Source organism: Neomonachus schauinslandi, chromosome 2 (genome assembly GCF_002201575.2).
Source record: "Neomonachus schauinslandi chromosome 2, ASM220157v2, whole genome shotgun sequence".
In the NCBI taxonomy this organism is placed as follows: Eukaryota; Metazoa; Chordata; class Mammalia; order Carnivora; family Phocidae; genus Neomonachus; species Neomonachus schauinslandi.
This window is the reverse complement of record NC_058404.1, coordinates 137,263,331-137,277,837: the sequence shown is the minus strand read 5'-3', so window position 1 is coordinate 137,277,837 and position 14,507 is coordinate 137,263,331. Positions and strand designations below refer to the sequence as shown.

Below are 14,507 nucleotides of genomic sequence, written 5' to 3'. Positions count from 1 at the left end.
AGAAGAATCCTGTGGTTCTTAACTCCTAGGAAGTACTATAATCTTGATCTTGATTTATATATGTGGCCTAAAACAAAAATATATTTGGTCTTTGTCCTAGGTTCCTGCCACAGAGCTGCTAAAACTCTTCAAATTTCCCTAGTGGTAGAATTGACTTGTGTTATTCATAATAAGCCCGATTTTATGCTAATGAGGTCACTTAGGGAGGGGGCTCCCAGATAGCCTCAGGATTGAGCTGGTCACCAGAAAGACCAAGGGATTAGACCTCTTGACCAATCTCCAGAAGCAGATGTGGGGGAGGGTGCTGGAAATTGAGCTCTGTAAACTCTTGCACAGAGAGATTCAGAGAGCTGAGTTGGTGAACACATGGAATTGTTGGGAGGATGGCATACCTCTGCATCCCTCCCCTTCCTTGCCCTATCTGACTCTTTCATTTGGTTGTTCTTGAGTTATATCCTTTATAATAAGCAGGCGCATGGAAGTAGTGTTTTCTGGAGTTCCTGGAGCCATTCTAGCAAATTATCTAACTTAAAAGAGAAGGGAGTTGTGGGACCCCCCCCTTCCCTACCAATTGAATAACCAAGTTGGAAAGAAGTGTGGGTAACCTGGGACCCAGTACTTGGGACTAGCATCTGAAGTGAGTGAGGGCAGTCTTGTGGGACTGACAGTAACTCTGGGTAGTGTTAGAATTGAACTGAATTGTAGGACATCCAGTTGGTGTCCAGAGAATCAGAGAATTGGCTGTGGGTATTGGAAAACATGCTAGAAATATGCTACCAATATAACACTGAGGTATATTTTCTGGTTTTTTTTTTTTTTAAGATTTTATTTATTTATTTGAAAGCGAGAGAGCACGAGGGTGGGGAGGGGCAGAAGGGGAGGGAGAAGCAGACTCCCCGCTGAGCAGGGAGCCCGACACGGGACTCGATCCCAGGACCCCGGGATCATAACCTGAGCCGAAGGCTGACGCTTAACTGACTGAGCCACCCGGGCGCCCCACTGAAGTATATTTTCAACAGAATGTCTGATGGACTTTAGTATCAGTATCACAGAAGAAATGTTAGTGTAAGAGACAAATCATAATTCTGCATAAAAGAATTTTATTTAGTGGTCAGATCCCAATGAATAATGCCAGTCATTGCTTGATTCTGCTAAACTGTGCTATTTAGATATACTCTTAAGAAAGTGTACAGTGCATTACCAAAAGCTGTTTAATTTGGATTGTGTAGAGTAAAAGAAAACTTCATAAATCTTTGTTTTCTGATAAAATTTTTAAAATATAAAAATGAAAAAACAAACCCAAAAGCAGTATTCAAAAATAATAAATGTCACCTTGGACTATTTACAGTAAGATGCCTTTTTCCTAGGAGAATGCTCTCTGCTTGATTCTTTTCCTCACATTTCACCTATCACTCATAGGTGTTCTCACCCCGACCTGATCCTTCTCTAGGATTTTTTCCATTCCTGTCTTGCTTGAAACAGTCACCTGTTCTCTCATCTTTGAATCTTTCTCTGATACTCCTTTCTCCTACGCTTAAATTACCAGTAACTCTATTTAACAACATTTGTTGAGCACCTCTACGTGCCAGGCACTGTGCTGGGAGGCCGAGAGAAATACAGAGATGAAAAGTCATGGATGGACCCCTTCCTCAAGAATCCGAGTTTGGGTTGAATTAAAAAACAATGTTTTTCACATAATATTCCATGAGATCCCAGGCTCCTGTGAAGTACATTTGGGGACTTCTTGAAACAGTGCACTCATGGAGGCTCTGTCAACGTGGCCCACTCCAGAGCATTTTGAACTTGGAATTCTGCTCTTTATGAAGCACAGCCTCAAAAGCCTAGGCCTATGGTTTGCGTTCTAAACTCTTCGTGGGTGAAACGTGTATGTTGGGCAGTAAGGGATCAGCCATGCCAGTTGGTTTGGGGGAAGGGTGATTTGTTTAGTTGGTTTCTACAAATTCCAAGTATGAAAAAGCCCTTAAACCCCCCCCCCCCACCACCAAATACTAAATTTGAGCTATAGATACATATTAAGTAGCTCTCCCTTGATCTGGACTTAAAACAAGATGCTCTAAGACTCCTTTTGTAAATGTCCAGCAGGAGCTCTTCTTATTACCTCCACAAATATTTCTTTGTGCTTTTCTGTGAACATTTTCTTAGCTTTGAACATAAAAGCAGCAAATGAAGCCTGCAGGTCACCTTTTTTTTTTTGCTTTTATCATGGTTGAACCCAAAACAAGCTCAGCTCTTGCATTTGGCCTACATCTTCTTTGTCCATGAGGTCTTGAGAGACCCATGGTGTTACTTAAAGAAAAAAAGAAGGCAAACTATGAAATATAAAACAAAAGCCATACATAGCATACTATGGAAGCAAAAACGAAACCATACCCTCACTGCCCCCATCTTGTTCCATGCCTGGCAGACCACGTCCCTACGAATATTCACATTTGGAAATATTTCTCAGTCACGGTAAAGTCCAAATCGTGGTGGTGGGCTTGTAGCACATTCCTCTCATTGACTCCAAACAGCTGACCACTGAACAGTGATGAAGGGAGTTTTTATGGGGAAGTTCTTGATGATACTCAGTCCATTCAAGAGTATTAGTGCCAGATTCAGAACTTCCTCATGAGCTGGTTCCAAGCCCTTTGGATCTGAAGGCAACTTTGGGAGTTGGCATTATTCCCATGTTACATTTGGCCCGCCCTACTCTGTGGTAGGGTGATCACAATGTCTGAAATACGTGAAGAGAATGAGAAGAGCAGGGAGTACTGGGGGAGAGAGGGAAAAGAGAAGTGATCATGCACAAGCTTCTTGCTCTGTCGTGCATATATTTTCAGTGTAACAGCATGTATTTCGACACATAAGGGCTTGTGCTTTTTCATTAAGTAACTTGCCCTGAAAAGCTCATTTGGCAAATGTGGCCATGAACGTGTGTGTATGTGTGTGTGTGTGTGTGTGTGTGTAAAATGTGTGATGAGGTTATGGACCAAGTCCTGTGGGTGCGTCCTGGCTCCTTCTCCCAGCACACCCACCTCACAGGCAAGGAAAAGCTGATAGGTTACACCTGGTCGGTTTGATATTCAGAAGCTTCGGACAGGCTTTCCGAGAAGCTTAGGAAATTCTCCTGGTACTCGGAGCAAACAATCTCGTAACGGTAATGCCGGAACTCCACAGCCAAGGTGCCAAAATAAGACAGGAAGCACATGACCAGACCCCACTGGACCCTGGCTGCGTACATGTGGATGCCTTGGGCCATGAGGATGAAATCTGGGGAGCAGCAGTCAAGGAAAGTACCCCCATCAGCCTCATTAAAACTGGGCTTTTTTCTGGACAGGGACAGGCTACAAGAAAAGGCTCACTCCCCGCCGCCCCCATCAGCAGAACTTAGCTTGACAGCTTGCTGAACACACGACTTGCATGAATAATCCGAAGTCCATTACTGAGTTCTTCCTTTGTGCCAGACATCCATCTAGGTGCTTGCGTGGAAAATCTAACTTAATCCTCACAGCAATCCTATTATCATCAGTTCATTTAAAAGTAGGGAAACTGAGTCCAGATGGTTAAGTAACTTGCCTGAGGTCACCGAGGTGTTAACTGGTAGAGCCAGAATTCAAATACAAGGACTCGGACTCCCGGGCCAGGCATGCAGCTGTACCGCTGCCTAATAATCTGTGAGATTAGCAACAGGATTAAAATTCCCCCCAAAATTAGTTGGCCAGAAAAAGAAATCTCTCTTTAAAAAATCACTGCAAGTGACTGGATTCATAGTCACCTTTCTATCTGCAGAAACAATTTTGAACATATCAAATCACTAATCACCTACATCGAAGCTTTGTCTCTACGGTGCTAATACCGTGTAAGCGGCCCCTCCTCCTTTTCTGCTAGTTTTCACTATTAAAACAACAAATGAGACTCCTATGCCTGAATCTCTATGGGGTGTACACGCACACACACCAGTATACAGGCGGTAGGAGTTGGGAAGGAGAACGTTTCAAAGCATGCTTTAGTAAGAAGCCAAGAGGCCAAGGTCTAAATACATTTTTTAAGAAAAATCAGAAATGCTCCCTTGGAATTAGCTCTATCTTCAGAACTTACACTTAAAATCTTGGGAAATTTTCAGAGAGCAAAAGAATACGGTGAAATTTTCAGCCAGACTCTGCTGTCCTGAGAAGGCCTGGATCTGTTCACCTGGGAACCAAGGCAGGGTTCCAAATGTTCAGGAACAACACAGGTCAGGATTGTTTGGTATAAGCTGAAAACGCAAAATAAAGTCTGTACATACTCTTCTGACTGAGGGCTCGAAATAATGGCAAAGCAATATTATTACTTAAGTTAGTGGGGAAGGGATAAATCTTCAAATCTCATACCAGAATTCTGACCTTTTTACTCATAAAATATTTTATCAAGTGGCTAGCCATAAGCACGAGTTTTGGCTTGATTCTCCAGTCCTTAATTGTTCTCTAAGGTGCTGCAGAACTTCAAAAAACCAGTCACATGGTTGGCAGTTAGGAAAGAAGAATAGACTCCAAAGACTCCAGTAACTACAGGACATCTCTGAACCACAAACGTTTTCATATTTTAAAGCCACTTTCCCTAAGGCGAAAGGGTGTGGTGGTGAAGAGTTCAAACTGTGCCTGAGTTTAAGTCGAGATCACTGCATACAGAGTGTGATCTTGGGTAAATTATCTCTGTCCTTACTATTCTTGTTAAAGGAGGATTAAAAGAGTTGATCCATTTAAAGTGCTTAGAAGAACGCCTAGCACATGATAAGATCCTAATAAATGCTGGCGATTACGTGCCCGAAGATGTAATGGGGTTAGCTCTACATTCTACCACCTAGGAACCTTATTCCCTTCCTCTCTGGTTTCTGAGGAGAACCTATTGGAGTGAACACTTAAGATCACTCTGCCCCACAGAACGAGTGGCTGATCTGATTGGTCGCACTGGAACTGGCTGGCTTCTATTGGGCCACGCTACCGGTAGGTGGGGTCACCGTGCTCCCTCCCGGGCTAGTCTCCTGGGATGTGTTTGGGGTTAAGCTTTTCCTGGTTTCTCTGCTTGTTACTGAGTGGATAAGTTAAGTCCAAGGTGTGACACAGGAGGCCTGCCATGTTCTCCTTTGCAAATTAAACGAAATAACAGGGCCATTAATAAAGTCACAAATTAACTTTTTTTTTAAGATGTAAGGGAAAATCAATCCCCATTTTCGTTATGCATCTTCGTTATGCTTTTCATCAAGGGAAACTTTTACATCATTAATGATAAGGAACACCACCTACAGATAGAAACAATTTTGAGAAGGCAGAGCTTGTTTTATTTTTAGTTCTCCATCTCCTCTTTGGCATAAAAAAGAGGCCTGAGAGTTTTTGTTTTTATATCCATTACTGTTGTCTTTTGTCTAAGATTCTGAGATAATCTGACCAATATCCTAACCAATTGAAAATGGCGATTTTCTCATCTACGTATCTGGGTTTTACTCTCACTGTCAAAGCACCTTCTTTTCACATTCAAAGGATACAGAGGACCACACAGAGAGTGATGGATGCTGAGAGAATAACTCGTGGAATTCCAACTTTCCGTCCTTCATTCTTGATGTTGACTTTGAGCGTCAGTGCAGCCTGGATCCAGCAGGTCAACGTGCCAAATCCAAAGGTCAAGGAAGTTCCGACATTGTGGATTTCTTCATCATTCGTGAGCTAAGGGATGAACAGATAATGACAAGGAGGCCCATTTAGAAAAGACATGATGGCCAATGGAACACCTGAGGGAGAAAAAAAATAGGTAAAGTGATGTCTCAATAATGGGATGATAGATTTTGGAAAGAGTGGAGTCCTTCATCTTCACTGGCTCTTTGTGTCTGTTCTCAAATGGTCTGAACTCTGAGGGGGGAAAAAAGGAAATAGTACCCCCAGACCTCAAAATATTTGTTTAGAATAACCCACTCAGGCAGGGGTAATCTATCCTTGAATTTATTTTCCAGAAAAGTGTAGAAAAGCAAAAGAAAAACAGTTACACCAAAAAGAGAAATGTCAGTTTCTACAAACATACACCCCAAACTTTGTTTTCCAGAGTAAGAAATGAGACCTGGGATCTGCCTGTGTATTTAGTGATCAAAGAGGATATACTCTAAGTGGGTCAAGATTTTACTGACATAGACAGCTAACAACACTCCTACAAAACTTGACTGTGTAATGTGACCAATTCATTGTTAATGGGATTTTGTTGAATTTTCCTTTTATAATAAGAAAATTGTCACCTAAAAGCTTTTTCCATATTTGTAGATCCATTAAAGGACATTAGTGTTTGAAGATTCCTGGTCAAGGCTTTTATAGAGTTAATAGGTTACAGGAGACCCATTTGGGTTATTTCATTTGAGGGTTAAAGACGTAACTCCAAATCATTGCCTACTGATGTCAAAAATACACTGGTCACTTTTTTTTTGATATAGTGGTCACGGGGCGCCTGGGTGGCTCAGTCGGTTGAATGTCTGCCTTCCGCTCAGGTCATGATCTCAGGATCCTGGGATTGAGCCCCGTGTCAGGCTCCCTGCTCAGCGGGGAGTCTGCTTCTTCCTCTCCCTCTGCCCCCTGCTTGTGCTCACTCGTTCTCTCTCTGTCTCAAATAAATAATCTTTAAAAAAAATAATATACTGGTCCCTTAAAACATCTTTAGCAATTATATATTTTTTAATTACACATATAAGAAAATAAAATCTATAGTTGAAGAGACGGCTCTTACAACATAGTAAAATATTTTTTTGAATTGCCATTGTCTTCAGATGTTTTATTGTTTGACATTGCTGTGAGAATAATGGTTGCATCAAATCAATATTGCTTTCCTTTTACAATTTTTTCTATTGTTTTTGGCTGTAGTATTTTTTCCTCTTTGGAAGAAGCCACTTTTTTTCTCTCTTAGCTCAAAAGACATATTTTCAAATCTTTATTTATTTACATATTTTTTTAATGCGGAGGACACCTGTATTTATTTATTTATTTATTCATTTATTTTTGAAGATTTTATTTATTTGTCAGAGAGAGAGAGAGCGAGAGCACGAGGGGCGGGTGAGGGCAGAGGGAGAAGCAGACTCCCCGCCGAGCAAGGATCCCGATTCAGGACTCCATCCCAGGACCCTGAGATCATGACCTGAGCTGAAGGCAGATGCTTAACCCACTGAGCCACCCAGGCACCCCAAATCTTACTTTAAATAACAATTCCTCAAATACAATTTTACTTCTAGGCAATTGGTTTTCCATGTTATATACACAGTCCATTCATTTATTATTTTAAACTTAATTTAAAAAATAGATTATATAATTACATGGTTCAAACTTTAAAAAATTATAGAGTACAGATGGAAAAGTCTGTCTCCCATCCCATATGCTAGCTACTTGGCTTCTTCACAGGCAACTAATTTGTTGTTTCCTTTGTATTCTCTGTAGATATTCCAGAAAGTGTTCTTCGTATGTCGTGTCATCATTCATGGCTTTGAGTATTTGTGGTTCGCCAAAACAACCCAATCTCTGGACTTTAGGAAAGACCAAAAGGTCTACCCAGTAACTTCCATCCAGGCCCTGGTTTTTATAGAGTTAATAGGTTAATAGGTTTATAAACAGCCCCTACAGCACAAGCAGGCAACAGCCACTCAGTACGTCTGGCTTGATAGGGGATGGGCCCTAGAGTAGTAAAAGAACGAGTGGGACTGCCAATCTGTCAAACGACCCATCGATTCAAAAGTAACTATTCCGTTGCTCCTCTGTGCCAGGCGAAGTGCTGGGGAATGAGTTTTCCTGGTGTAATGAATTACCGGGACTGAGGGGTGGAACGAGAGACAGTTTTAGAAAATCCACTACCCTATATTTTTAAATGCCTCTGCCATTTGGATTTCACTCCACAGATGGGGAGAGGTGTCAGGATGGAGGAAGTTTCTCACCAGGATATAAAGCAGAGGTTGGAGGACACTGGGAAGGGAACGAGCCATGGGCAATCAGACAACCACTGTTCCAGTGCAGGGGCGCTCCTCGTCTGTCTTACAAATGGAGTCGTTCGAGTCCAGAGGTGGATGATGGTCTTGGCAAGGGAATTTTTTTTTTTTTTTTAAAGATTTTATTTATTTATTTGACAGAGACAGAGACAGCGAGAGCAGGAACACAAGCAGGGGGAGTGGGAGAGGGAGGAGCAGGCTTCCTGCTGAGCCGGGAGCCCGATGTGGGACTCGATCCCAGGACCCTGGGATCATGACCTGAGCCGAAGGCAGTCGCTTAACCAACTGAGCCACCCAGGCGCCCGGCAAGGGAATTTTTTTTTTTTTTTTAAGTAGGCTCCATGCCCAGCGTGGAGCCCAGCATGGGGCCGGAATTCATGACCCTGAGATCAACACCTGAGCTGAGATTGAGAGCCAGATGCTCAACCAACTGAGCCACCCCTAGGGAAATGATTCTTTTTTTTTTTTTAAAGATTTTATTTATTTATTTGACAGAGAGAGACAGTGAGAGAGGGAACACAAGCTGGCAGAGTGGGAGAGGGAGAAGCAGGCTCCCTTTTGAACAGAGAGCCTGATGCGGGGCTCGATCCCAGGACCCTGGGATCATGACCTGAGCCGAAGGCAGACGCTTAACGACTGAGCCACCCAGGCGCCCCTAGGGAAATGATTCTTAAATGTTGTGATCTCTGGCTTCTAAATGTCTGGGCAGAAGAGTTAGTGTTAGTAGACCTTTATACAAGTCCTAGGTGTTCTAGAGAAATTCTGTGTTTGCAAACTTGAGTCCCACGTGAGCTTGCTCTTATGAAATGCAAGCTTTCATCCAAAAAGGATATTCAGTGTTTAATTTAATTAATTTTTTTAAAGATTTTATTTATTTATTTGACAGAGAGAGACACAGCGAGAGAGGGAACACAAGCAGGAGTGGGAGAGGGAGAAGCAGGCTTCCCACCGAGCAGGGAGCCCGATGCGGGGCTCGATCCCAGGACCCTGGAATCACGACCCGAGCAGAAGGCAGACACTTAACAACTGAGTCACCCAGGGGCCCCTTCGGTGTTTAATTTTAGAAAGGCCATGATCATATTAGTTTTCTAGAAAGTTACATCGGGAGACAGTTTTTTATGAGAAAAAGTATAAAGCACTTTGAAATCCTCTGTAGAAGCTACACAGCGATTGTAGAGGCTACTTTTCCCCATAGCTGTGCTGTACTTCCAGTGCAGAGTGAGCACCCTCACACGTGCAATGCGAACATCAGCAGACGGGGCCAAAGACCAGAAGGACTGACTGCTGGAGGACCTGTGCTTAATAGGAACCACCACTAGCATTATTTAAAAGATTTGTGCAGAATCAGTGGCTATGGCCATCCTCTAGGCGAAGGGGGAGAAGGAGGTGAAAAAGGCCAAATGAAGTACCTGAAAATTACCAAGTAAGGTCATTCCAAAGGAGGCCAGACACAGCGCCACCAATCCGCTAATATTCAGCCATGGATTTAAAACCTTGGGTTTCAGCTGTATGAAGCGCAGAACAGCTACCACGAGAGCTGGGGATAAAACAAAATGTTAACATTTAAAAATCGAAATCATGCGGCTAGATTCTGAGGCAGAATTCTAAAGCCCCAATGTGCGAGATTAAACTTTGCGCCATGGTGCATTTTTAAGTCTCTGAAATGGCAGATAATTTCTAAAAGAAATTTTTCACGTGATGCTTCTGATTATTTGGATGTTTTATTATGCCTACCCTGGGGGAGGCAGAGAGGAGTTGAAACAGCAGGTGCTATATGTTATTTGAGTGGTGCAAGGGTTGTTCACAGAGTTTTCAAAAACAAGGTCAGCCCAGGACACACTGGCTTAGGAGAACATCGCAGAGGCCTCACACAACAATTAAGACAGGAATAAAGACAATCCATGGCTCAAGAGTTCACTAATTCACCCCCCCCCCCTTTAGTTTCACAGTGTTAGAGCAGACATGGCAGGAAGACACAGGGAAGAAGATGGGTCCACCTTCAGACACACCTGCTGGTCCCTGTGCCAGAAATCATTCCTGGGGATAGGAAGAAGACAAGGCAAGTGTACAAATCCCTTGATTACTGGTTTATTCCCACTTCCCTCTAATTCTATCTGGAGGTGTCCACTGTCAAAGGATAAGGATAGTCGATCTAAATTAGAGCAGTTACAGTAATCAAATTATGAAATCTGAATTTTAACACAGATCTGGGGGCTTGGTATGTACTAAAAATCACACTGATTATATGATGAAAGCTCAATACTTCTATGATGTTACTCACTTTGAAAGCCCACTCCATCTTTTGAAGCAAATTGTTATGGGAGAATCAGAAAGAATGAAGGAATTTACCTAGATTTAAACCTGACTTCTTTTTTTTAAGGTTTTATTTATTTAAGTAATCTCTATACCCCATGTGGGGTTCGAACTCACAACCCTGAGATCAAGAATCACATGTTCTTCCAACTGAGCCAGCCAGGCACACCTCAAACCTGACTTCTAATAGTAACCTTGAGGATGGTCCATACCCAAGCCATGAATATAAGAATCCCCTTTTAGTAATTGCTTAGTGCAGGGGTATTTTCATATTTATACAAAAAGCTGGGAGAGGTTAGTCTACAAATAAGTGAAAAAGAGTGCTTGCAGTTAATATAAGTTATATCTACATATAAGGAAATGCACTTTCTACTTCCTAAGACCATTTATTTTGACATTAAGGTTTAACAGGGAAGACAATTAGAAATTCAAGAATTATCCTATTTATACAGCAATTAAGTAGGTAATTATTTGCTAAAGGTTTTTTTTTTTTAAAGATTTTATTGATTTATCTTGACAGAGAGAGAGAGAGAGACAGTGAGAAAGGGAACACAAGCAAGGGGAGTGGGAGATGGAGAAGCAGGCTTCCCGCCGAGCAGGGAGCCTGATGTGGGACTCGATGTGGGATCCCACATCCCACTCATGTGGGATCATGACCTGAGCCGAAGGCAGACGCTTAACGACTGGGCCACCCAGGCGCCCCTTGTTAAAGGTTTTTATCTTCATTATAGGCCCTTATTAGTAGTCATTAATAAAGAAAACCCTTCCATAAATTTGCATTTCCTATATTTGCTGAATGTCATAATGTGAAGTTACAGAGTTAAGCTCAGCAAGTTGATTTTCAGTTCCAAGTACCTCTGATCAAAGAGTGGTGTATACAACTTGGTTAAGATTTGGATTTTAGAAACAAAATAGTAGTAAACTGTAATTTATAAAATCTCAAATTGTTCAGCTCTGATTTAGCTTTTAGTATATTTATGCTTCATCTAACTCCCACTAGAGGTCATAGAATTTATAAATGATACTTGAGTTGAAAGAGTCCAAACCTAATGGTTTGAGGGACCTAGTTAGAAATTATAATATATCAGAGTCTATTAATAATGACAACAAGTATCCTAGAGGATGAAAAAATCAGCACAACTTCTTCCTACTTTTTAAAATGGGAATAGGAGGAGGAAGCGGAGAGGAGAAATTCCACATAAGCCCTAAGTGATCATCAGATAAAGAGGTCACTAGGTTAAGACCAGAATCCTCAACACAGGGCACCACAGGAGACACTTGCTATTAACTGTGTATGGATATTAGGACACAATGACCACATACCAAGACAGCACATTTCATTTCTTTTAAAAATGACTAGTGAGGGCGCCTGGGTGGCTTAGGCGGTTAAGCGTCTGCCTTCGGCTCAGGTCATAATCCCAGGGTCCTGGGATGGAGCCCCCGCTTCGGGCTCCCTGCTCAGTGGGGGGCCTGCTTCTCCCTCGGCCACTCCTCCTGCTTGTACTCAATCTCTCTCTGTCAAATAAATAAATAAAAATCTTTAAAAACACTTAAATTAAAATGACTAGTGGAAAGTATTACTCTAGCAGCTCTGGATGTCATTTAATTTGGGGGAATAGGATCGTACTAGAACTTCGGCTTAAGCCCTAAAGCACTGCTGAAGCAGACACAGATGGCTCTCCTTGTTGACCTGTCAGGTCCGTTTGTTCCCTTGTGCCCAGAGCAAGAGCGTCAGTGGCCATATTCTGTGTTACTCATTTCTCCCTGGTAAACACAGGACATGTATCATCTTCTGGTCTCAGCCCTGCTAGCCTTCCCACTTGTAATATGATGATAAATCATTTTATCATGAACAGATGATGAAATTAAGCAGGAAACAGAAACCTACTTGGAGACATGAATTCAACCCAACACTCCTAACTTCCAGAACGGCATTCCAAACACCACACTCTGCCCTCTTTACCTATTAACGCCATTGTTAATCAGCTCAGACTAGGCAGATTTTCCTTCAAAAATAGATTCTATGGGCAACTGGCTGGCTCAGTCAGTAGAGCGTGTGACTCCTGATCTCAGGGTTGTGAGTTCAAGCCCCACGTTGGTCATAGAGGCTACATTAAAAAAAAAAAAAAAAGATTCTAGTTGAAATTTTAAGGTGGTGGAAATTACAAGCTTCTGGTCCTTTAACAGTTTTATTAACAGGTTTAATGGAGGCAAGATTCAGATTATCGGTTATTAAGTCCTTTTCAACCAAGTAATGATTTAATTATACATGCTTGAGAAAGACTTCTGGGCAGTGGGGTGATTTCAAAGCTGTCTTTATATATACTGAACAATTTTTTACTACATTAATGTTCTGATCAGAAGATATGTCTTTTAGTTTCATTAAAAATTTTAGATTTTAGGGGCACCTGGGTGGCTCAGTAGGTTAAGTGTCTGCTTTCAGCTCAGGTCATGATCCCAGGGTGCTGTGACCGAGCCCTGCATGGGGCTCCCTGCTCATCAGGGAGTCTGCTTCTCCCTCTCCCGCTCCCCCTGCTTGCTCTCTCTCTTTCTCTGTCAAATAAATAAATAAAATCTTTAAAAAAATTTTTAGATTTTATTAACAGTTTTAGAAAAGATTTTTAAAACCCACCCTTCTGTTGTTTATGGTATTTGGAATAGTCCTTTGCTATGTAAGTATCCCCTATTTATCTATATTAAAAGAACACAAAGAGTAGAATAATTGCCTATTTTCTTTACTAAATTTTTTATTGTGAGGCTGATTGGGCCTTTATTTTTATTTATTTATTTTTAAAGTGGCTCCACACCCCATGTGAGGCTTGAACTCACAACCCTGAGATCAAGAGTCCCACGCTTTCCCGACTGAGCCAGCCAGGCGCCTCTGGTTGGGCTTTTAAAGTTCAAACTCAAAACAGCAGCTCTTCATTGCAGTTCTAAATTGGTGCCTGGCCAAATTCTTTGTTCATTTGTTTAGTTTTATTGTTTGTGCATCAATAATTCCTATTTATGACTGCAGTAGAACCCAGCAATCAGTGTGTTTTGGCTGAAGGAGGGGGAGCAGCTGCTATTAAGTGACTGAGATCATTCAGCCTATCAGCTTTATCCTCACAACCTGTTCAGGGCAGAAAAGAATATTCCTTTCAAGAAATTTGTCTTAGGTCTCTTTCCCCGCCGCCCCGGGAAATAAAAGTGTGGATTTGGGACAAAGTGCATAACTAATTGGGTAAAGAAAATAATTGAGTTCGATCTTTGATTAGTACATCAAAAAGACAGAAGATCGTTGCTAACTGATTTTAATAAATGCTACACTGACGCACTTGTAGATTGTAAATTAGAATCTAGATTTCTGCCAAAAAGCAGTGATTTCTAGGCAGTCCACGTTGTTCCTTAAAGTCAATATGCCATCTAAAGTAATAGTCCGAGGTCTAACAGGGACTGGCCTGAGGAGATGAAAGCCTCCTCCACTTGGAGCAAGAATCATTAGTAAATGGATTCTTTTTCACTCCCAGAGTTGATAAATAAATAATTGTTGGCTTCCTCCCACTGAACACTAATCTTCATCAGTTTCGTGTCTACCAGATGGCACCGAAAATGCTGGAAGATAATAAAGAATAAACACTGGATACTGCAATACCTCAGAGCAAGCACTAGTAAAGGCTTAAGTGCTTCTTGCTGGAACAGGAGAGGACCAGAGAATAAGATGATGACGAATGTCATCTGGAAGAGGGGAGCTTGTTTTCATTACTTTGTTTTTGGAAATGCTTTTATAATTAGTTAATCATAAGCTTTATACCTGGATACATTTGTGAGCTGTGCAAATTGGCATTTTGAAGATTACACACTAAAGACTATGGAGAAATATCAATTTGTCTTAAGAATGTGAAGGAAGCAATATGTGGCTTCCAACATGTTCACTGGTGTCTTCAAAGCCCAAGTGGAGGTCAAACAGCTTGTGACAGCTTTTTAATAAGGGCAGTCTCCTGTGTCTCGTGATTAGATGAGGTGGTATTTGCAAAGCACTTAGCATTATGCCTGGAATATAAATGACTGCTATTAATTATTGCTATTATTGCACCCCGTGGGGAAGATCATATGAGTAGGTACCAACTTGCAGGCCTACTTGGTGTGACTGCAGGCTGACTGGGAAAGGTCCCTGACCCTGCAATTCAAGATTCTCTCTCGGGGGGGGGGGGGGGGGGGGGGGGGGGGG

General features: G+C 41.9%; 1 protein-coding gene across 1 annotated transcript in view; it reads right to left on the bottom strand.

The window, feature by feature from the left end:
* Positions 1-2,957: 2,957 nt before the first annotated feature.
* The window catches only part of TMEM150C (transmembrane protein 150C), a 69,712-nt gene continuing 58,162 nt past the window's right edge, over positions 2,958-14,507 (bottom strand). Inside the window, exons 6-8 of the mRNA XM_021702420.1 lie at positions 9,394-9,521; positions 5,522-5,699; positions 2,958-3,270 (exon numbers count right to left, since the gene is read on the bottom strand). Coding sequence (XP_021558095.1) covers positions 3,062-3,270; positions 5,522-5,699; positions 9,394-9,521 — 515 coding nt within the window. The 3' untranslated portion in view covers positions 2,958-3,061. The remainder of the gene's footprint in view (positions 3,271-5,521; positions 5,700-9,393; positions 9,522-14,507) is intronic.